General features: G+C 55.9%; 3 protein-coding genes, 1 long non-coding RNA gene and 1 other non-coding gene across 11 annotated transcripts in view; 4 read left to right on the plus strand and 1 right to left on the minus strand.

Moving 5' to 3' along the window:
- The window catches only part of CPEB1 (cytoplasmic polyadenylation element binding protein 1), a 42,395-nt gene extending 33,633 nt beyond the window's left edge, over positions 1-8,762 (plus strand). For 4 of the 6 annotated variants that reach the window (XM_055793659.1, XM_027780080.2, XM_027780081.2 and 1 more), the window contains 8 exons: positions 16-265; positions 584-697; positions 804-908; positions 1,909-2,045; positions 3,232-3,430; positions 6,067-6,161; positions 6,400-6,480; positions 7,311-8,762. In XM_055793659.1, the coding sequence (XP_055649634.1) occupies positions 16-265; positions 584-697; positions 804-908; positions 1,909-2,045; positions 3,232-3,430; positions 6,067-6,161; positions 6,400-6,480; positions 7,311-7,421 (1,092 nt within the window). In that variant the 3' untranslated portion in view covers positions 7,422-8,762. The remainder of the gene's footprint in view (positions 1-15; positions 266-583; positions 698-803; positions 909-1,908; positions 2,046-3,231; positions 3,431-6,066; positions 6,162-6,399; positions 6,481-7,310) is intronic. The other 2 variants (XM_055793660.1, XM_027780083.2) reach the window with 2 other exon arrangements.
- A 794-nt stretch (positions 8,763-9,556) lies between these two features.
- Positions 9,557-12,275, plus strand: RPS17 (ribosomal protein S17). 2 transcript variants are annotated; one of them, XM_055819198.1, is made up of 5 exons: positions 9,557-9,663; positions 9,865-10,016; positions 10,271-10,376; positions 11,566-11,631; positions 12,150-12,275. In XM_055819198.1, exons 1-5 carry the CDS (start codon positions 9,661-9,663, stop codon positions 12,228-12,230), a joined length of 408 nt encoding a protein of 135 aa, XP_055675173.1. In that variant the 5' UTR covers positions 9,557-9,660; the 3' UTR covers positions 12,231-12,275. The 2 variants fall into 2 exon arrangements, with proteins under 2 accessions (XP_055675173.1, XP_055675181.1); XM_055819206.1 differs by lacking the exon at positions 9,557-9,663 and adding an exon at positions 9,676-9,686 and having other exon boundaries at positions 9,864-10,016.
- LOC114010841 (small nucleolar RNA SNORA71) lies at positions 10,045-10,172 on the plus strand. The gene has a single exon (XR_003552520.2). It is a non-coding gene; the product is annotated as a small nucleolar RNA SNORA71 (small nucleolar RNA).
- A 201-nt stretch (positions 12,276-12,476) lies between the features above and the next one.
- TERB2 (telomere repeat binding bouquet formation protein 2) lies at positions 12,477-18,410 on the minus strand. Its single transcript, XM_027780059.2, has 7 exons — positions 18,347-18,410; positions 17,849-17,930; positions 16,220-16,364; positions 14,819-14,899; positions 14,234-14,319; positions 14,030-14,118; positions 12,477-13,793 (listed from the first exon to the last, which is right to left on the minus strand). Exons 1-7 carry the CDS (start codon positions 18,408-18,410, stop codon positions 13,648-13,650), a joined length of 693 nt encoding a protein of 230 aa, XP_027635860.1. The 3' UTR covers positions 12,477-13,647.
- LOC106112173 (uncharacterized) lies at positions 13,787-19,705 on the plus strand. Its single transcript, XR_008749870.1, has 6 exons — positions 13,787-13,921; positions 14,276-16,396; positions 16,494-16,607; positions 17,730-17,938; positions 19,032-19,199; positions 19,317-19,705. It is a non-coding gene; the product is annotated as an uncharacterized LOC106112173 (long non-coding RNA).
- Positions 19,706-20,362: the final 657 nt, after the last annotated feature.

The following is a 20,362-nucleotide window of genomic DNA, read 5'->3' on the forward strand; positions in this document are numbered from 1 at the left end:
GGCTTTCTCTTGCAGTCAAGCCTTCGCATCTCTCCCCCTCTGCCCTTCCTGCCCCTCAGTGGGGTGTCAAGAGACCCCCTAAAGATGGGAGTGGGGTCCCGACTGGATCAAGATCAAGCTGCCCTGGCTGCAGTAACTTCCTCCCCAGCCAGTGCATCAAAAAGATGGCCTGGAGCATCTGCGTGGCCTTCCTGGGATCTCCTGGACTCTCCAGAAGACCCTTTCAGTATCGAAAGAGAAGCCAGGCTTCACAGGCAAGCAGCAGGTAAGTTGGATGATGGATCTCAGCAGGCTTCAGTGCATGATGATGGTCCTGTACTTCTGTGAGGGCATGCAGGTGGCCTCTGTACAGATAATGTGGCTGGATGTGAGTTTGTGGCAGATCAGACCTTTCTCTGGGCACAAGCCTGACTGTTGGCAGGTAGACCCGGGAACCGGCTGGCTGTTTGGGCAGCTGCCTGTTGCTGCTGCAGCTCTGTCTCCAGATCACTTACAGTTCTGGAATATGGGGGTTTGCTTGGACACCTATGGGAGAGTGGAAAGAAAATGGTCCTGTACTGACTGTTGCTTGTGCTTGTCCAAGCTGTGAATGAAGCAACCTGCACCTGGAGTGGTCAGCTGCCTCCCCGAAACTACAAGAACCCTGTCTATTCCTGCAAAGTGTTCCTGGGAGGAGTCCCATGGGACATTACAGAAGGTGAGCAGCTCCTGGCCCTGCACTGAGGCCTTGGGTTTTGACATCAGGAGGGTGTATAGGATAGAACTTTTTTGGGGAAGACTGACTTCTCTCCTTCTGACTGTAGCTGGACTGATCAACACCTTCCGTGTTTTTGGCTCACTGAGTGTGGAGTGGCCTGGTAAGGATGGCAAACACCCACGCTGCCCTCCCAAAGGTAATATGCCTAAAGGTAATAGCGACACGGTAGGGTTACCTTTTTCCCATGCTATGTTACAGCACGGATGCTGGGATGGTACGGCTGCATGCTGGTGACTGGATGGTACAGAGCACCTAGGGTAAATGTCCCGCTCTCACTTGGGTCAGCACCAGGGTTGCAGAGCACTGTCATCTCAAACCTGGCATCCACACCCATACCTAGCAGGGCTGAGGTGGGGGAAAGAGTCTCTGGTGCTTCTGGAGCCCCAGATCAAGCTGTCTTGCGCTGGGCGATAGCTGCTAGTCCCCACTGCCAGCACAAGCACCCAAAGTGTGCCCACCCTTGGCATAAAGCGCATGTGGTGAATCCAAATGTGTCTGCAGCAAACTGGCAGGCTGTGGGGACTGGTGAGCCGAGCAGCACCTGGGGCATAATCCTGTCTGAAGCAGCTGGGCTGATGTGTTGTGTAAGCAGTAAGAGTTACAGAGTAAGGAGTGGCTGGTCTGTAGGCTCAGTGGTGTCTAATGGCCTCATTTTGTCACCAGAGCGATGGAAGGTGGGGTGCTGGCACTGACAGGAGTGACTTTAAAGCCCTGAACTTAAATTTCTGGGCTGAGACATTCTAAATGCGAAGCAGAGTCTGTCTTCCTGCAGAGTATGCAGTGGCCAGACTGGTGGTGCCCACCTGTCATGTCTGGATGTGCCTTTGTGCAGGGGGGACAGTGGCACACATGACATAGGATGTGGGCAGCCTGCTTCCAGTGTTGTGCTGAGTTTGGGCTCTTTCCCTGCTTGGCTGGGCTCTGTGCATCATTGGTGGAGCTCATACATAGTCTACTGAGGCAGGTGTTGCAAACTGCTGCCCTCCGCTAAAAAGGAGTTGGGGACAGCAAGGAAGATGCAGTGCAGATATTTTGGGCAGCATCTGAGTGGTTGGGGTTTTTTTTGTTGAGGGTGTCTGCAAACTGGGATGATCTGTTTCTCCTCCACTACAGTTCTAACAACCACTTTTTTCCCCTATTTACATCTAAAGGATATGTCTACCTGGTGTTTGAGTCGGAGAAATCTGTGCGTGCCCTGCTCCAGGCATGCTCCCAGGACCTGCTGAGCCCTGATGGGCTCAGCGAATACTACTTCAAGATGTCCAGCCGCAGGATGCGCTGCAAAGAGGTGAGCAGACCTGTGAGAGCAGCTTTAGAGATGGCAATAGGGGGTCCTGGTAAGATCCTTGGAGGCGAGGGGGCATGCACAGTGTTACTCTGCTCCAGGAAAGCAGGGCTAAAACAGAGCAACAGAAGTCAAACTGGCTCTTTGAGGCCATCTTTAGTTGATGTGTTCCTTCGGTGAGGCTGGATGCAGGCAAGGAGGGAAGTGTCAAACTGCAGTTTGTCCTTGACAACAGCTTGTGCCAAACTGTGACCTGGAGTTCCTGGATCTGGGGCAGACCCTGGCTTTGTGAAGCCAAACAGCTTCAGTTAGCTGGAAAGGAGCACGGGAACAGGGAGTTTACTGTTTCTTTCAGCACACTCTTGCTTGCAGAGACAGACTCTGATCCTTTGGTGCTGCTTTAGGCCTTGTCTGCTTGCAGAACAAATGGCTTTCATGCTCACTGCAGGCAGATATTTTGGATCCACAGCTGTAACTGCAGCTGCTCCCCAGCAGAGCTGTGGCTGGCTGAACTGTGTGCTGAAGGTGCTGAGGCTGCCAGTGGCCCAGGCTGGCTTTCCTGTAAAGGGGACCTTAGCTATAGATCAGGTACAGTTGTGTGAGTGTTTGGTGTTAAAGAATTGAGATTCTCTTATCTAGACAGGCAGAAACTAATTGCACTCCAGACACCTCTCCTGGTGTCTGGCTGTTGGCAGCACTTTCATGCTTGGTGATTTAGCTCTGGCAGAAGTTTCTCCTCTTCAGAGCCCTGTATCAGGTGTTGAGCAGATGGAAGCTCCTGCTGAAATTGATAGTGGGTGGGTTGTTCCATTGATCTCCTCCAACAACAAGCTCCTGTGCATGGAGGCATCTGACTGAGCTGTAGACATAGGTGCAGGCAGTAGGTAAAATCTACTTGTACACAGTTTTCTGGCTGCTGGTCCCTGAGGGAGCAGTGTATTGGATTCAGTTTTGTCTGGAAGCAGAGTGGTGTGGCAGTTTTTCCCTTGAAAAGGCCTTGTGGGCTCTCTGGAGGTGTCTGGAGCTCCAGAGCTATAGTGCCCTGGGCTGCAGGCCCTGAGCAGCAATAATAAAGTGAAGTCGGAGAGTCTGGGATGGCCTGTGCTGTCAGCTGAGGGCACTGTGGAGCAGCACAGCATGTGGCTCTGCAGGCCCTTGGCTGACCTGACCTGCTTGTGTGTGGTTTCAGGTGCAGGTGATTCCATGGGTGCTGGCAGACAGCAACTTCGTGCGCAGTCCATCCCAGCGGCTTGATCCCAGCAAGACTGTGTTTGTGGGGGCCCTGCATGGGATGCTGAACGCAGAGGCCCTGGCAGCAGTCATGTATGACCTGTTCGGAGGGGTGGTCTATGCTGGCATAGACACGGACAAGCACAAGTATCCCATTGGTAAGTGATGATCCTGCCAGGAGCAGTAGTAGCCCACAGCATGCTCCAGGGAGGCTGCAGCAGTGACCTTTGCTTCTTCCCTCAATGGGGAAGACTGCCCAGGGTGCCAGGCTCTGCTTCTGCCTGCTCTGGGAGTATGTGTCCAGCCAGCCTCTTCCACAGGTGATGCTCCTCACCTCCCAGCTGTGGGGAGGTAAGACCAGCCCTGGAGAGGGCTGGCAGAGCTGACCTGCCTGGGAACTGGCAGGACCTAATCATTGCAGGGTAGGTTGAGGCTTTTAATATCTCTTTGGGCATTGCTGAAGGGGTTTCTGCCCTTGTTCAGTGCTGTTAATGGTTGTTAGATGCTGCTTTAGCTGCCTTTCTGTCCCCAGAGCAAAGACAGCTGTGGGTCTCACCTGGCTTCTGCTGCCTGGGGGGGGCAAACTCAGACCCACTAGCTGCTGGCCCTTGCTGCTGGGGTGGTGCCAGCTGCTGGGCAGCAGGAATAGGGCAGGGCTGTGGGCAGGGTCCTGGCCCTGCTGTCCTGTTGGTTCCCCTTCAGGGTGCTGTTGCTTTGGGCTTCCAAGGCAGCTGGTAGTGCAGATGGAGAGGGCCCCTGCTTAGTCTTCTGGCTGGGTCTGCTGGGGAATGGCATGCCCCCCTCAGCTCAGGGCTTCAGCCTTCCTGGAGTCATAGGTGCTGAAGATGGTGAGTCACTTTTGGAGAGAACACTCCCCCTGATGGGGCTGAAACCACAGACTGCCGCAGGCAGCAAGTCTGCTGCCTGTAGTTCCAGCTGCTGCCCTGAGCCATGACCTCTGGTCAGGTAGACTTACTGTACTCTTGCAGGTGGAAAAGATGAAGCCCCCTCTGGGGTCCCACCTCCCAGAGAGGGCTGTGTGCCTGAGGGGCAGGTCACAGGTGCAGCCTCTGCAGTAAGTAAGAGTAAAGTAACACTTCTGCACGAAGAGAGCAGCCCTGTGCCCTGCTGAGACAGCCTCCAAAAGGGGAATGGAGCTCTAGCCATTCATGTTGTAGGAGCTGAAACGTCACATCATGACATCTGTCCCCTGTACCTCCCTGGTGGCCTTCTGGGCCAGGGTATAGCACTGAGGTGACTGGTCTGTGTGGGGAAAAACCCTGCAGCTTGGGCATGAGGACTAACTTTCCAGGCTCAGGCTGCAGCAAGTTTTAAGAAGGGATCATGAATCTAGTGTGTGTTGCCAGGCAGGAACAACATCAGAGCTTGGTAGTGTAGAGCTGCCTGCTTGTCACTGTCTTTAGACAGCTTTCAGGCTTTTCTGGTCAAGGCTTTGGCTTAGGACATGCTTGTCATGCTGCAGTGGCTTTGAGGTGACAGTCCCGAGGGGTTGGGAATGGAAGTATGAGACTTCAAGCAAATTCTTAGTATGACCATGGATGAAGTCTTGCACACCAACCTGCCCCGTGCTGGCACTGTGAGGTCCTAGAGCATGACCTCAGAGCCTCCTGTGGCTTTGTGCAGAGATTGCTTCCTCAAGTAGCTGAGATCTCTGGCTTACAGCAGCATACTGGCACTTCAGCACTCAAAGTTGTCTTAAAGCTGTAGCAATACGAACTCAACTTCAGTAACTAAACCCTACCCTAATTCTGTGTCGACTGAAGCATCTCCTGTGCTGAGATGCTGCCTCAGGCTTGCCTGACTGCTGGCCCTGGCTTGGCAGAAGGCTTCTTGGGGAAAGACCTCTGTGTGTAACCTGCCTTGTGCCAAATCATCTCGGGTAGGGGATGACCCTGCTGGGGGTGTGCACTGAGAAATCCCTGTCTGACTAGTTAAGAGGAGCTGCCTTTGAGACCAGCTGATCGGCGTCAACAGAAAGCTGTTGTCCGGGCAGCTTTCAGGGGGTCACGCTAGGAGGTGGGGGGGACCCTCTTGAAAGAAGGATCCCCTGAGTGCAGCTGCAGTCCCTGCACACAGTGTAACCCCCAAACCAGATCCAGGCCCTCCAGCTTGGGTCTTGTGTGATCCTGCAGGGGAGGAGTAGATGGGTTCTGGGTAATGCTTTGCACTGGGGCTGTCAGTGGTGAGCTGAGCTCTAGCAGTCTGCCAGCATGCATGCAGGGTAGTCTTGTAACAGCCAAAGCTCCCCTTACACCAAAAAAAACCCTCACAGGTAAGCACAGATACGTCTTTCTGGAGCTTAATAAAACTTGGCTGGAAGCAAGTGGTAGAGGAACGCTGCTGACTGGCAATGAAGCTACAAAATGCAAGGCTCCAAATGAGTGGGAGTCTTAAAATAAAAGCTGCTGAGCTGTCTCAGCACTGACTTATTTCAGGTGCGGGCATGGAGCCCGCTGCTGCGTGGCCCTCAGCAGTACCTTGGCATCTTGGGAGTGCTGCTGCCTGTAAGCTTACATCTTAACCAGCCTGGAGGGGTCTGTGGAAAAGACTTTCTGCTCTCCACTGCCTGCTGTGCTTTTGTTACTGCCTGGGGAGGGAGGCAGGCAGGGCCACCAGGCCCTGGATATGGTCTCACTGCAAAAGCTGCTTCCCTGCTTGCGGCTGAACTGCACTGGGGGAAGGGGTGGTGCTGGCAGCAGGGCCTTCTGGGCCTCCACTGATTCCTGTTGTAGGTGCTGGATCAGTCTAATGCTTCTGCTCTGGCTTGTTCCAGGGTCTGGCCGTGTCACCTTTAACAACCAGCGCAGCTACCTGAAGGCAGTGACCGCTGCATTTGTGGAAATCAAAACTACAAAGTTTACTAAAAAGGTGAGTGGGGCCGAAGGGGCAGCCTGGGGAGTTGAATCAATGTGTGACTGGTGATACTGCTGGGAGCACCACAGTGTGCAGAGCCTGCCCCATGTCCCTCTGGAGGCAGAGTGAGGTGGTGAACTGCTGCTCCGCCAGCTGCGAGGGGTGGTGGGTTTGGAGTACCCAGGGCAGTGGGTCGGGGCTGCCCTGGGAGCAGGCAGTGCTGGTCTGTGCCCACTGCCTGGTTCTCCTGCAGGTTCAGATTGACCCGTACCTGGAGGACTCCATGTGCCAAGTCTGCAGCGCCCAGCCTGGCCCTTTCTTCTGCAGAGATCAGGTGAGGCTTTCCCTGCCCAGCTGCGCTAGGCTCTGGGCTGCAGCGCCTGGGGGATTCCTCAAGGAGGGGCAGCACCACCGACTGCAGCCGAGCGCTGCAGTGCCTGGGGATGCCTGCTGTCACTCGCTGAGTGGGGAGGATGAAGCATTGGCACAAGAGCCCCGTGCTGGAGGAGGTGCAGCCCTCCCGGGGAGCAGCTGCAGGGCTCATCAGGAGGCAGGGGCAGCTTTCCACCCTGCGATGCAGTGGCTCCACTGGCACTGTGCCTGTAGTGCCAGGGCCCGCCATGGTCAGCAGTGCGCAGCAGGCTGTCCCTGAGAGGAGGCCACCGCTCCATAAGCTGTGACAAGCTGGAAGTTAGAATGCTGTCACCCTGCCATGGGTCCTGGGACTGCCAGAGATGTAGGGAACTCTGGCTGACCCCCACTTGTTACGGGTGAAGGAGCTCAGCCAGGGTCCTGCGGCTTCCCGTGGAGCCTAGATGGAGGGTGAGCGGCACGCTCCGCTGGCAGCGGGGTCACAGTGAGTGCTGGCAGAGCCTGGTTGCTGCCCCATCCCTGCCTGCAAGTGCCCCCCCCGGTGCTGCTGCTGGCCTTTGCCTGCTTACGGGTTTTCAGATCTATCTAGAAGGGGCTGTGCTAGGAGCTGAGCAAAACCTGCCCTCCAGCAGCGTGCAGAATTCCCTCCCTGCACTTTGCAGATCAGCTGCACTGGCCTGGTCTGCAGCCCTGCGCAGGGAGGGGAGAGGATGGGGCTTTGCCAGCGGCCGCTGTCTGCTCACCTTGCCTGGAAGCCCCTGCCCCACGGTGCTGCCTCTGCTCTCCCTGCAGATCTGCTTCAAGTACTTCTGCCGCTCTTGCTGGCACTGGCAGCACTCCATGGAGGTCCTGCGTCACCACCGCCCGCTGATGCGCAACCAGAAGAACAGAGACTCCAGCTAAAGAGGTTGCCGAGGCTCGGAGGCTGCCGCAGGCACAGGAGAAAGTCCTTTTGTTAACCTGCCAAGTGGAGAGCGCACGAGCGTGCCTGCTGGTGCCAGACCCAGGCTGGGAACGCGCTTCCTGAGGACTAATGGGGAAAAAAAAAATCTTACATTCACGTTTGCACTTGCTGGTCTTTTTGTTTCTGCACTAATGCACAGTGAATTTTGTCGGGTTTTGTTTGGGGTTTTTTTGAGGGGGGGGAGCACCCCTCAAGTGATTCTGCAGTTCCCAGACTTTGGTTCCTAGTTTGCTGATGAGAAGCAAAAAAAAAAAAAGGGCCACGTGTTGAGAAGGTGTTTATGTAGATGCCTTCACCTAGGTTTTTTATTTATTAAAGGCGCTTTTTTACATTCCTTGCAATACTGATGGTAATAATGCAGGTCTCATTGGCTCCATTTTTTTGCAGTTGCCATACAGTGCCTTTCCATTCATTTAACCCCCATCTTCAGATGGCATAAAGAACTGAATGTTCAGCTGGTGTTTTTTACTGTAACAACAAGGAGACTTTGCTCTTCATTTAAACCAAATCATATTTCATATTTTACGCTCAAGGGTTTTTACCAGTTCCTTTTTACACTCTTAAACAGTTTTTAAGTCGTTTGAAACGAGAGATTTTTTCTTTCCTGGCAGCTTTTAACATTATTGCAATTTGTGTCTGGGGGCTGCTGGTGGAAAGTTGTAAATCGAGGGGTTTGCAACAGGACAGGCTTTTTTTGGATTTGAAACTGGACCAGATAAACGATCTCTGAGCTGCTGTATATAGTTTTAAATAGTTTGTTGCACTTTTTTAAGTTGCACTTAAGGGGGGGTTGATAGAGGTTTTTAATCACAAAGTCACAGGACTTACTTTTCTTTTGTAACTAGCTAAAAAAGGGCTGCGTTTCGGTGGACAGATGAAGGTTCATAGGAGCCCTTTCTCTTAGAGGGGACAAGTACTTTTCCTTTCCTTTACGAAACGTATGGAGTAACAGTGCAGTCGATAGAAATGCTGCTGCTGGGATTTGAGAACTTTATTACTTTTTTGTTTTACTTTCCCCTCTATTGGAAGCTGTGTGCCAAAGAACCAGTGTCATAATTTCTCCCTCTTTTTTTTTTTTTTTCCTGCTGAGCTGATGTTGCATTGTTGCATATCCCAGCTGCTCTTTGTGGGGTTTTGTGAAGCTGTGTGTGAAGTCTCTACCTCATTGTAGTATATGCAGGCAAGACTGCACTCTCCTACAGATGCGTGGAGTAAGCTGTGGTGTAGTTTTTGGCACATAATAAACACGTTGCAGCAAAAAAAAATAATCCTGACCTTCTTGTGCTCCTTGCCTGTGTGCTTTGTGTGAGAGCCTTGTGCCTGCTGCTGGCTGCGCTGTCTCTTAGCCTTAGTTCTTGGTGCTGCGACAGTGGGGAGAAGCTGGGATGCGGCCTGGCGGGGTGCTGGTGTGGGTGCTGCCGGTGGCCCAGCTGGAAGGCAGCGCTGTGCAGGGACATGTCTTTGCCCAGGGCCCCACGCAGGGGCCTGTAGAAGGGGAGCTGCAGCCTGAGCCTGGCTCCTACTTACAGCAGTGAGTTGGAGGTTAATTGGAGTGTCCTCTGGCTCCCGGTGTGTTCCCATCCGCTTGGTGGAGGTGGGTGGCCTGCTGGACTGTCCCACAGGGGAGAGGGACTCCAGGGGTCCCGCTGACAGCGTGTCAGAGGGCTGAGCAGGGCTTGGGGTGTAGTGGGGCTGCCTATGCTGGGTGCCCCGTGCTGCTGGAGGGCCCGCTGGAGCCCCCTTCCCTCTCCTGCAGCGGCCACTCCTCGTGTTGCTGGGTGGGGTGATGCTCCGGTGGGCCGAGGCTCCCTCGTGGATGTGCTGAGTTCGAGGGGGCTATGTCTCTCCATCACAGCCTAGTGTGGAACCAACTGGTGCCTCCTGGGGCACCTGCTTTCCCCTGAGGTGCCCCCTTGGCTGCCGTGGGGAGCGGGGCGGTGCTGAGGCCGCTGCAGCCCGGGCCCGGCGCTGGACGCGGCCGCGGGGGCTCCGAGCCGGGCCCTGCGGCGGGCGCTGGGACCCGGGGCAGCGCGCGGAGCCCCGCCCCCTGGCGCCGAGCCCCTTCGGGCCGCTGCAGGCGCCCTCCGAGCCGCTGGGGGCGCTGCAGGCGCCGCGGGCTCCCGGCGGCCTTGCGCGCCTCCCGTCATCCTTTGCTCTCTCTCCGCGGCTGCCGCCGCCATGGTGAGTGATGCCGCCGCCGCCATCCGCCGCCATCCGCCGCCGGGGCTGCTCCGCCCGGGGCGTGGGGCGGCTGCCGGGAGCGGGGCGGGGAGCGGGGGCCGGGCGGGCCAGGGGAGGCCCTGGGGAGGGGGCTGGAGAGAGGGCCGGGGTGAGGCGGCCGGCGGGGCCTGAGCGCGGTCCCGCCGCCTCCCACCCGCCCAGGGACGCGTCCGGACGAAGACCGTGAAGAAGGCCGCCCGGGTCATCATCGAGAAGTACTACACCCGCCTGGGGAACGACTTCCACACCAACAAGCGGGTGTGCGAGGAGATCGCCATCATCCCCAGCAAGAAACTGCGCAACAAGATCGCGGGGTGAGGCGGGGTCAGGGGGTTCCTGCGAACCTGCATCCGAAAGTGATCGCGGCCCCGCCCGTGGCCCGGTCACCGATAGTGCAGGGAGAGGAGCCCGACCGCCTTCCCGTGCCGGGGGGGCCGCCCTCGCCCTCCGGGCCCTGTTGCGGTCGGACACTTGCCCAGCCCGGGGGACCCGGCCGCGCGGTTTGGGGAGGTGGGGGGAGGGGCTCTGGCAGCGGGGGGAGCCCTGGACGGCGCCGTGTCCCCCGCAGGTATGTCACCCACCTGATGAAGCGCATTCAGAGGGGACCCGTCCGAGGCATCTCCATCAAACTGCAGGAGGAGGAGAGGGAGCGGAGGGACAACTACGTCCCCGAGGTGAGGCTCTGGCTGCGCTCAGCGGCTTCGGCGCCTGTCGGTCCCGCCCGGGGGTGCCTCCGTTAGCGGCCCCTCCTCAGCCCGGGAGCCGGGGGGGCTGGGGTGGGTCGGGGCACCCCCTCCGAAGCTGCTGCCGGGGGTGGGAAGAGCAGTTCGGCACTGCTGCCGCTCAGCAGATGATCCCCGTCCTTGATTTTTCTGGCTTAAAAGGAGGGAAAAAAAATAACTGGATGGGATGCGGGTAGATATTTCGGAGTGACTTAAAGCCTGTTATTCAGCAGATGTCACTGAAGAGGGAGTTGGTGAAACCCCCTCTTGCCTTAAACCTGCATCCTTAGGGGGCTGGTGTCACCCGGAACAGGATTGTTAACAGCGCAGGGCGAGGTGCAGGGCGAGGAGCTCCCTGTGTTCAGTGGGTTCAATCCCGTCTCCACCAAACCCTGTAGCCTTCAGACACGGTGCATCTTGCCCCCCTTCCAGATCTCCCTGATCAGCTTCTGGTAGAGCTGCTGAAGGCAGGATGAGGTGGTGCTGGGGGGGGGGGGGGGGTCGCCCCTGCAGGGACCCGGGGTGGGGAAGGTGCTGTAGCTGTTGACGCAGTGTTAGCTGAACCTGTGTTATTTGTGGATTCTTACAAAAATACTGGTGTAACGTAGCCTCTTGGGGAAGGAAGCATGTGGAGATAAAGTTTGGGGTCTGGAGAGGGCTGGAGGAGGTTGCTCAGGGATTCAAGAGCTGGAGGCCTCATGCATTGAGTGTGGGACAGCCCAGATGGTCACTCATCTGGCACTGTGGTGGTGGGGCTCCAGCCCTGGGGATTTACATCACAGGATGAGCGTGAGTGTTGGTGGTGACCACTAGGACTGGTGCTGCAGTTGTGAACCCAACCCAGCTTCTCTGGGCAGCTGTGGTGTGGAGCTGGTTTGGCCTTGGGTTCCCAGAGACTCGCTGTGGAACAGGCTCTGCTCCCTCTGCGGGGCCTGTGCTGCTGTGGGGCCTCTCACAATGTTTTGGCCAGAGGGCTGGGTGCCAGTGGGGTCCTCCTGACTCGTTCTGTTGCTGGAGCCCTTCCCCGCAGTGGGATCTTGTTTGCGGTGGGACAGGACTGTGTTGTGGGGACAGCCTGGTGGCAGCAGGGATGTGGCTGTGGGGCCTCCTCAAACTGTGTCTCTCTCTCCTTTGTCCCCAGGTCTCTGCTCTTGACCAGGAGATCATCGAAGTGGACCCAGACACCAAGGAAATGCTGAAGCTCCTGGTAAGTGGCCCCAGCTGTCCCCAGCCTGGGCAGCAGTCCTGCAGCCCCGAGGGGCTCTGGTGTCGGCTGAAGGCTTTGGCACTCTGGGCACATGGAGGGGGTCCCTGTGCCCTGCAACCTGCAGGTGAATTCATCCCCATAGGGCTCTTGGGAGGGGAGCAGCATGGTGGCTTTGCCTGGGACCCTGCTGGCAGGGCAGGTGTGCTCCTTGCCCTCCCCTCCTCCTGCAGCACCCTAGGGTGCTGACCCAGGGGCCGCCCTCTTGGCTCGCTGGGTGGGGGTGAGTGTGGGTTCATCCATAAAAAGTTCAGATTCCCTCACCAGTGAGCCAGTCTCTGGAGTGGGGTGGTCGTCTCCCCTCTTACTGGGCATGCAAGTGCATCCTTCATGCTACCACAGCCTGTTCACGCTTCCCACTCCTCTCTGGCGGAATCTGCTGCCACCATCAGCGGGGTCAGGCGCAGATGGTGGGCAGGGTAGTCGAGTTCGACTGATTCCAATCCCTCACTGTTTTCCAGGACTTCGGCAGCCTGTCCAACCTGCAGGTGACACAGCCCACCGTAGGGATGAACTTCAAAACGCCCCGAGGAGCGCTCTGAGTCGGTCGCTGTATTGTCACTTTCCCAATAAACGTGAGGAATCCATCTCGGCCTGCCTGGTCTTTGGAAGCCTGTGTCTGCAGGGTTGAGGGAGGGCTGGTTCCTTGGGGTGCTGTGTCCGAAACACAGGTGTCCAAGGCTTCAGTGGCTGAGGAGGAGTCAACACCTCTGTATTTGCTGGCATACTTTTGGGTTCTTTTCTGGCTGTTTGGGGTATTGGGTGCAAAGCTGTTACTTTAGAGGCTCTCCTGCTCTGGGCAGAGGGAGAGGATGACCATGGTGGCTCCTTGGGGCTTGCTGGAGCTCCCTACCCTTAGCACCTCCTGGGTTTGCCTGTACCTCCTCAGAGCACACCGCTCAGGGCACCTGCTGTGCCAGAATAAAAGTTGCTTTTTGTAACCACGTTGGTCGCTTTGACATGCTTAAGTGGAAAAGTTTTGTTGCTGGTTTTGTTGTGTGAGGGGAGCGCACTGGGCTGGGCAGGGTGCTGTGCTTGAGGGTGAAGCCCAGTGGAGATGGGCACTGGTGAGGCTTGTGCTGTCCCTTCCCCACAAGGTGCTCCATCCAGCAATTTCCCCAGGGTGCAACTGGTGTGAAGAGCTTTGGGGTTCACCCCCCAAAGCTCCTGCCCTGTGCAGGGGCTCTGCTTGGAGGCAGAGGCAGGTCCCTGCCGTGGCCGTTGGCGTCACCTGGCACCAGGCCTTGGCAGGGGCAGGCAGCACTCTGGGATGCCCAGCAGGGCAAGGTCCCTGGGCTTCCCCTCCCTGCCTGGTGGGTTTTGCTTAGGGGGGCTCTGGGGCCCTGCGCTCAAAACTTCGGCAGACCCCGGAGCTCCATGTGCGCCCTGCCTCTTCTGCCAGCCCCACAATGGCTCCCACTGGTGAGCGTGTGCCACGGGTGGCTGTGGCTGTGCCATGGGGTGACTTCTCCCTGCGGGGAGCCCTCAGTGTGTCCCTCCGAGGAAAACTAGTGTTTGCATTCACATCTTAAAACTGCCAGTACAAATAAAAAGGCAAAGGGTGTTCTGGGGACAAATGTCTATAAGTTTGCTGTGAAATTTGTTTTAAAGTGTTATTTAAAGAAGAAAATGTTTACAGAAAATGTAGTCAGGTATTTAAATATACATCAGATGCACTGAGCTGCACTCAGGATAAGCCAAGCAGGGATAATTTATAAATCCCCTGTGTATCATGGAGATTTAACTCAGAATTTGCAGCTTCATACCACCTATCTCTTCATTGTCTAGCTAAAACATGGGGAGAATGCAGAGTGACAGGCAAAATGACCATCAACCTGCAGAAGGGAGCGAGCAAGGAGGCATCCCAGCACCTCAACTATGGGATTGAATTTCCAGACACAACCAATAGCTCTCTGGCAGCTCTTAAGTAAGTTTTTGATGTGAACAGCCACCTGTCACTTACAATTTTCTCTTCATTCTAGTCTTCACATCGGAATAAATGTTGATTTCGTTCTGAATCCAATACACCGTGTAGCCGGAGGTGCCAGGAATGAAATCGTGGAGCTCTCCAACGTATTTCTTCATGTCATGAGCAGAGGCATAGCCTGTGAGGGGAAAGCGTGGGTCTCACCAGGGGAGCTGCCTGCTTCTCTGACACAACAAAGACAATGGAAAATGAGAGTGCGGAGGGAAAGGGAGTGATTCCAGGCACACTGTCAGGATTTCCACTGCTGTAAGTACTGGGAGAAGGTGAGGAGCACGCGGGGGGTCCCTCTTTCACCCGTGGTTGCTTTCAAGCATATTTTCCACTCCTTAAAAGTCTACCAATGCCGAATGTTACCTGTCACCATGTTATTCATCGGGTATTCCTGGAGGGCACGGTATGGAAATTCCCCCTGGACTGCTGCTGCGAAGCCTGTTCCTTCTCCACTGCTGTATTGGGAGGGTGGGGGGAGATCCATATGTTATTTCCTATGCGTTGGGGATCTCTTGAAATCTGGGGGGCGTGTCCAACCAAATCCTACCACTGAGGGCAGGAAAATACCTTTCGGCCAGGTCTAGCATATCCTCCTCTACTTCCTCACAGCTGTTCCTCGCTGCCTCTGGTTCGTCCGTCAGATCTTCATTGGGCTGCAAGTATCAACACAGTTGAGTTAAAATTGTGCCCTGGGTACCCTGAGATAGTACCTGGGTAGTCTGAGAGAGTGGTATTTTCAGGACTTGTGATTTCAAGCGTAATTTACATATTACATAATGAAATTTTGGATTTAATTAATTTTCACTGTACAAAACGAGAGCACCGAGAAGTTGCTCTGAGCAGACAGCAGGCAGTGTTTTGGAGTTACATGAGGAAGGAAAATGCCACACAAAAGGGCTGAGCTCAAACTGCAGCAATTGGCATCCCCAGAAGGATGTGCTGGGGAGACCAGACATCTGTCTGGTTGAGGGAGCAATCCCTCCTGCATGTCCCCTTGGGATGTCGCACTGGGAAGGACACACAGTGCAGCAAGCAGAGGGAGGCTTGATCCCATGTTTGGGCTGAGGGTCTGGGATGAAAACCAAGTTCCCTGAAGTTCATACAAGGATATTTTTTAAATCTGTTCTTCCTGTAGTATAAATCTCTCCTTACCTGTTCTGCAAGTGAATCACCCACCTGCTCCCAAATAAAACTACCAATTTTCCTTCTGATTTCTGCCAAAAACAAAAAAACAAATGACTGTGAGAGCATCAGATAATGAGACGGTGCAGCTGTCACTGCCTGTGCAAGCCCCCACCTCTTGCAGGTGCTAGCGAGGGCGCTCAGGAGCCCTGGCAGGAGCGCACAGCACCTCACTGCTCGCTAACGCCATCCGGGTGAGACCAGTGGCGAGTGGTGTCCCTCAGGGGTCCGTACTGGGACCAGTATTATTTAACATCTTTGTCAGGCAACATGGACAGTGGGATCAAAGGCACCCTCAGCAAGTCTGACACCACCAACCTGAGTGGTGCAGGCAACACGCTGGAGGGACAGGGTGCCGTCCAGAGGGACCTCGACAGGTTTGAGAGGTGAGACTGTGCGAACCCCATGAAGTTCAACAAGGCCAAGTGCAAGGTCCTCCACATGGGTCGGGGCAGTCCCAGCCACAAGGACAGGCTGGGCAGGGAATGGATCGGGAGCAGCCCTGAAGAGAAGGGATTGGGGGTGCTGGTGGAGGAGAAGCTCAGCGTGGCCCAGCCATGCGCGCTTGCAGCCCAGAAAGCCAACTGAGCCCTGGGCTGTGTCACCAGCGGCATGGCTGGTGGGCTAAGGGAGGGGGCTCTGCCCCTCTGCCCTGCTCTGGTGAGACCCCCCCCCAGCGGCGCTGCCTCTGGCTCTGGGACCCCCAGCATAAGAAGGACACGGAGCTGTTGGAGCGAGCCCAGAGGAGGCCACGGAGATGCTCAGAGGGCCGGAGCCCCTCTGCTATGGAAACAGGCTGAGAAAGATGGAGCTGTTCAGCCTGGAGAAGGGAAGGCTCCAGGAGACCTTCCAGCACCCAAAGGGGCCGACAGGAAAGCTGGAGGGGGGGGGGCGGGCTGTGTGCAAGGGCCTCAGTGACAGGACAAAGGGGAACAACTAAGCTGGAAGAGGGTACATTTCAATTGGGTATTAGGAAGAAATCCTTCCCTGTGAGGGCGGGAAGGTGGTGGCACAGGCTGCCCGGAGAGGCTGTGGGTGCCCCATCCCTGGCAGTGCCCAAGGCCAGGCTGGACGGGGCTGGGGGCAGCCTGGGCTGGGGGGGGTGTCCCTGCCCCTGGCACGGGTGGGACTGGGTGATCTTTAAGGTCCCTGCCAACCCAAACCACTCCATGGTTCTATGTTAATAGATAGAGAATGTAATAGATGGAGCATCCTCTGCCGGCAGGGAGGAAGAACCATTCCCAGCAGAAGGAAATTCCCTCCACCTAGAACAGAAGTAACTGGAGGTTCTGGTTTGCACCACGAAAAGGCTGTGCTCATGGGGGAACCCCCAGGGGAGCAAAACCCTGATGGGCTTTTTTCACCCTGACCTTCTTGCAGGCAGGCGGGTGGCAGGACAAAGTGGCCCAGAACCACCAATGGGTTTGGTCCCACGCTGGTGTTCCCCCACGCAGAGAGGTAACGAGAGTGAAAGACCGTAGCTCTGTCCTCCAAGTAATCAAGGCTCTCATATATTCTGGAAAAGAAAAAGGCAGCTGGTTTCCAAAGGTAAAAGGGGAAAAATAAACAAACAAACAAACAAACAAAAACATTTCAGAGGGATATTGTCATTCAAACTAACCTGCTCCAATATTTTTGCCAAAAGCACCTAATTTTCTGTAGTTGTCTAACTATGAGACTCTACCAGCAACACCCCGTTGCAGTCCCAGCTGCCAGCACCTCGTGAAGACCAGCCTGGAGGAAGGACGCCAGGGACCAGGTAAACACATATTTTTTAGCAACTAAATGGCACTGCTTCACACTCTGCTCTCAAGATGAGACTGGTTCTTTGGAAGGGGGAAAATGTGTTTTTTATTTATTCTTTACCCTTCTGGTCCCTGCTCAGGCTCATGGCGCAGTCCCCAAACAGCAATGGCACTACAGCTAAGCAAGAAAGGGTGGGTGGAGGATGTTCAAGCACTCGCTGTGCTCCTTAGAGGGGAATTAAATGTTGTTTACTAGGTTTAAGGGTATGAGTAATGATTATATTTTCCCAAAAAAATAATCTGAATATATCTGAATATATATGTATATATTAAAAAAAATTATATGTAATTCCCCTTGGGGGAACAACCAACCCAGTCCAGTGGGATGTTGTGGCAGAAAGAAGGTCATTACTTTGGGTCTCATGGGATTCCCCTCCTGCAGCTAGAGTGGGTGGCTGAAGGATTACAAAAATCTAAGCCAGTTTTAAGCGATCGTGTTAAAAAAAAGCTGTTTGGTCCAGCCTAGCAAGGCCTGCTGCAGAGCACTGCAAGAAAACATTGCAGTTCCCTTTCACATAAATATATGCACATGAAATTGAATATATAGAAATATTCACTAGCTGGAGGGAGACCCTGAATAGCCTTTCCTTGTATTTGTACAAATGTTGTTGAGCTCTCTGATTTTTTTATATTAAGCAAGCAGAGGCAAAATAGCAATTCAGCCCTTTGCCAGCCATTTTTACCCCCATGCTTGCTTTCAGAGTTAACTCACACTGGCTTTTTAGCACCTGGTTCTTTTCCTTGAGAATGCTGTTGCCTCTGATTTAGACCCCCCTGAGTTTCCCAGTAGATCAATTCAAAGGCAGCAAGAAAACCAGCACAATTAGTTTAATTTACACTAGAGTTAAGCCAACCTAACATATGGATGGTTTTTTGCAGCTGTTTTCTGGTTTGGCTAGCTACAGTTAGCATGGGTGTGAGTTTTCAGACCCCACTAAGCAGTAAAACCCCAGCAGACCTGCACCAAGCACTTTAAAACTACCACCCTGACTTTTAAAGGATGCTGGCATCTATTTAATACTTTAAATACATTAAAACTGTTATCTATGCCTTCATTGTTTTTTTGCTCTCTACAGATATTGTGTGGACAGGGCTCAATGTGAGCGTCAAACAGGGCTGCAGGCATTTCCCTAGCAAGGAGGGTGCTGCTGGCGTGGGAGTGACATGGAGGGGACAGCTGGGGGACACAGCCCACCTGCAGGTGTCTGGGTGGGTGGCATCGCTGCTGAAGAGGTAGTCGGCATCCCGCCAGTGGGTGAACGCCCCACCACCAGCCGCTGCGAGGGTGAGAGGGGGATGATGGGGAAAGTGGGGACCCATTGGGCAGCCTGGGATGGGGACAGCTGCCCAGGCTGGTTGTGGGGCCACAGGGCTGCACTCCAGAATGGGAGCTGTGATGAGCCTGCCATGGCTGTGGGTCTCCCACTGCCCCGTTGAGGAGGACTCTGGCCTTGTCCTCAGCGTGGGGGCACTGTGGCCTGCCCTGGCACTGGAGGGACCTGCCAAGCCCATGCTCTGCCCTGCTCTGGGGTGTCGGGCCATGCCCCCCCTGCTCAGCCCCACTGAGGGGTGACGGGGCCATGCTGCCACTGCTCAGCCCCACTGAGGGGTGACAAAGCTGTGCCCCCTGCCCTGCCCCACCGAGGGCCTGTGTCAGCTCCACACCCCCGGGGCTCACCCCGGGACCCCTCACCCCACAGCTCCCGCGGGCGTGGGCTGACGCTTTGTGAGAACCAGGCGCGGTGGCCCCGGAACATCGGGAAGCAGCGGCGGGAGGAGGAGATGCCCTGAGGGGCGGCGGCGGGCGCTGAGGGGCGGTGGCGGGAAGCCCGAGGGGCGGCGGCGGGCGCTGAGGGGCGGCGGCGGGCGCTGAGGGGCGGTGGCGGGAAGCCCGAGGGGCGGCGGCGGGCGCTGAGGGGCGGTGGCGGGAAGCCCGAGGGGCGGCGGCGGGCGCTGAGGAGCGGTGGCGGGCGCTGAGGGACGGTGGCGGGCGCTGAGGGACGGTGGCGGGCGCTGAGGGGCGGTGGCGGGAAGCCCGAGGGGCGGCGGCGGGCGCTGAGGGGCGGTGGCGGGCGCTGAGGGACGGTGGCGGGAAGCCCGAGGGGCGGCGGCGGGCGCTGAGGAGAAGCCCCGAGGGGCGGCCGGCGTTTCCAGGCTGGCCGCGCCCCCCCGAGTCGTTCAGGCACCGGCCGGCGAAGTCGCGCAGATACCGAGCGGCCCCTCAGGCCCCCCCGGCCCCTGCTGCGCCAGCCCGTGCTTGCCCGCGCCCCGCGGAACGCCCCGCAATGGCGACGGGCGGCTGCGCCGGGACCTCAGCGCCAGCGTCCGGGCCGTGCGGGTGCTCAGCTGCCTCTAGAACCCGCCGCGGCTCCCACCAGCTTGTGTCATCCCTGGAAAGGGGACGGGACGAGCCATGGAGCAGGCGGCACCCGCGGCTGGCTTGCCCAAGGGAAGGCGCTGGCAGAGCCGAGCAGCCGCCGCTGGCCTGGATCCTCCTTGCTCCTGTCGGCACCACCTCCTGAATCTCTTCCAGCTTCTGCAGAAAGGTGAGGCGAAAGCCCTCGTACCGTGACCACCTTCACTGCCCAGCCCCAACCCCTTCCCTCTGCCCCATGGGGGGAACGAGCTCCCCTGGAGATGTTCTGTAGGTTTTTTCTCAGTAGGTGATGGCAGAAGAGGAGGTACGGAGAAGAAAGCAGCATGTCCTTGCCCAGATTGCATGTTACCCCATGCCGTCTGCTGCATCAGAGCCTGCAGCTGCCCACCAGACCCCATCCCCTTCAGATGGTGCATGCTTTGTGCTGCGGAAGGAAGAAGCCATCCTGCCAGACAGCATGTTATCACCGAACCTGGTGAATACGGAGCAAGCCCAGCCCAGCAGGGCACACGGGTGAGAGACAGCCACGTGAGGGCTCAAGCTGGTCTCCTCTGTGCTTGGACTTTCTGCACATCCCAGGGGAAAGATTTGCTAGTGCATATACTTAAGCAAAGCTGAATATGCCCTACGAGGTCATAAGGTGTCAGCAGTACTGAAAAGTGATACTGCAAAGCCCCTGGCCTTTGATTCTTACTCATTTTTAATTAAGTTTTTACACAAGCTGAAGAATTAGTTCTGCTTGCACTTGCCTTCCCACGAAGGACTTGGTAATGCTGGCAAATTAAAGGAGAAAAAGGTAAGCAGAGATGTTAGGCCACACTTAACTGCTGTGTGGTGCATGTAAGCCAGCTTAGTTGAGCTGAAATGGGCCAGCCTGTGTCAACCAGCCAGGACTAGTGTGGGGCTGTGCAGCCTTCCTCTTGCAGTAGGAAGAATGAATGTTCTGGCAAAACCATGCTGTGGCTATCCACCTTTACCCACCTCCCTGTGAGTTGCTTGCTGGAGAATGAGCACATGGCAAATGCATTCCCACAGAGCTGGAGCTGTGGGGGCAGAGCCAGGACTGGATGTGCCAGGACTCTTTCACTTGGTTCCACTTCTGTTGGAATACGCCTGTATTCAGCCATGTGTCTCAAACGATTTCCCCCTCCTCTTGCACCCATTCCTTCAGCTTTTCTTCTTGGCCCACAGGAACTGGTGAAGCTTTAAAAGCTCCAAAGAGACATGATATTGAAGAAATTGGTCTTCAAAAAAGTTCTCTTAGAGAGAGAGTTACTCTCCTAAAAACACTTGTATTTGATTGACTTAGGAAATAGTTTGCTTGTAGCAAAA

The sequence above is a fragment of the Falco peregrinus genome, chromosome 1 (genome assembly GCF_023634155.1).
Source record: "Falco peregrinus isolate bFalPer1 chromosome 1, bFalPer1.pri, whole genome shotgun sequence".
NCBI classification, from domain to species: Eukaryota; Metazoa; Chordata; class Aves; order Falconiformes; family Falconidae; genus Falco; species Falco peregrinus.

Coding starts and splice junctions, on each gene's coding strand:
- RPS17 (XM_055819198.1), top strand. Junction 10,377..11,565: donor GGGACAACTACGTCCCCGAG/GTGAGGCTCTGG, acceptor CTTTGTCCCCAG/GTCTCTGCTCTTGACCAGGA. Junction 11,632..12,149: donor AGGAAATGCTGAAGCTCCTG/GTAAGTGGCCCC, acceptor ACTGTTTTCCAG/GACTTCGGCAGCCTGTCCAA.
- TERB2 (XM_027780059.2), bottom strand. CDS start 18,410: ATGTTCCGGGGCCACCGCGCCTGGTTCTCACAAAGCGTCAGCCCACGC. Junction 16,365..17,848: donor ACCCACCCAGACACCTGCAG/GTGGGCTGTGTC, acceptor TTTCTTTTCCAG/AATATATGAGAGCCTTGATT. Junction 14,900..16,219: donor CACCCGCCTGCCTGCAAGAA/GGTCAGGGTGAA, acceptor TCACAGTCATTT/GTTTTTTTGTTTTTGGCAGA.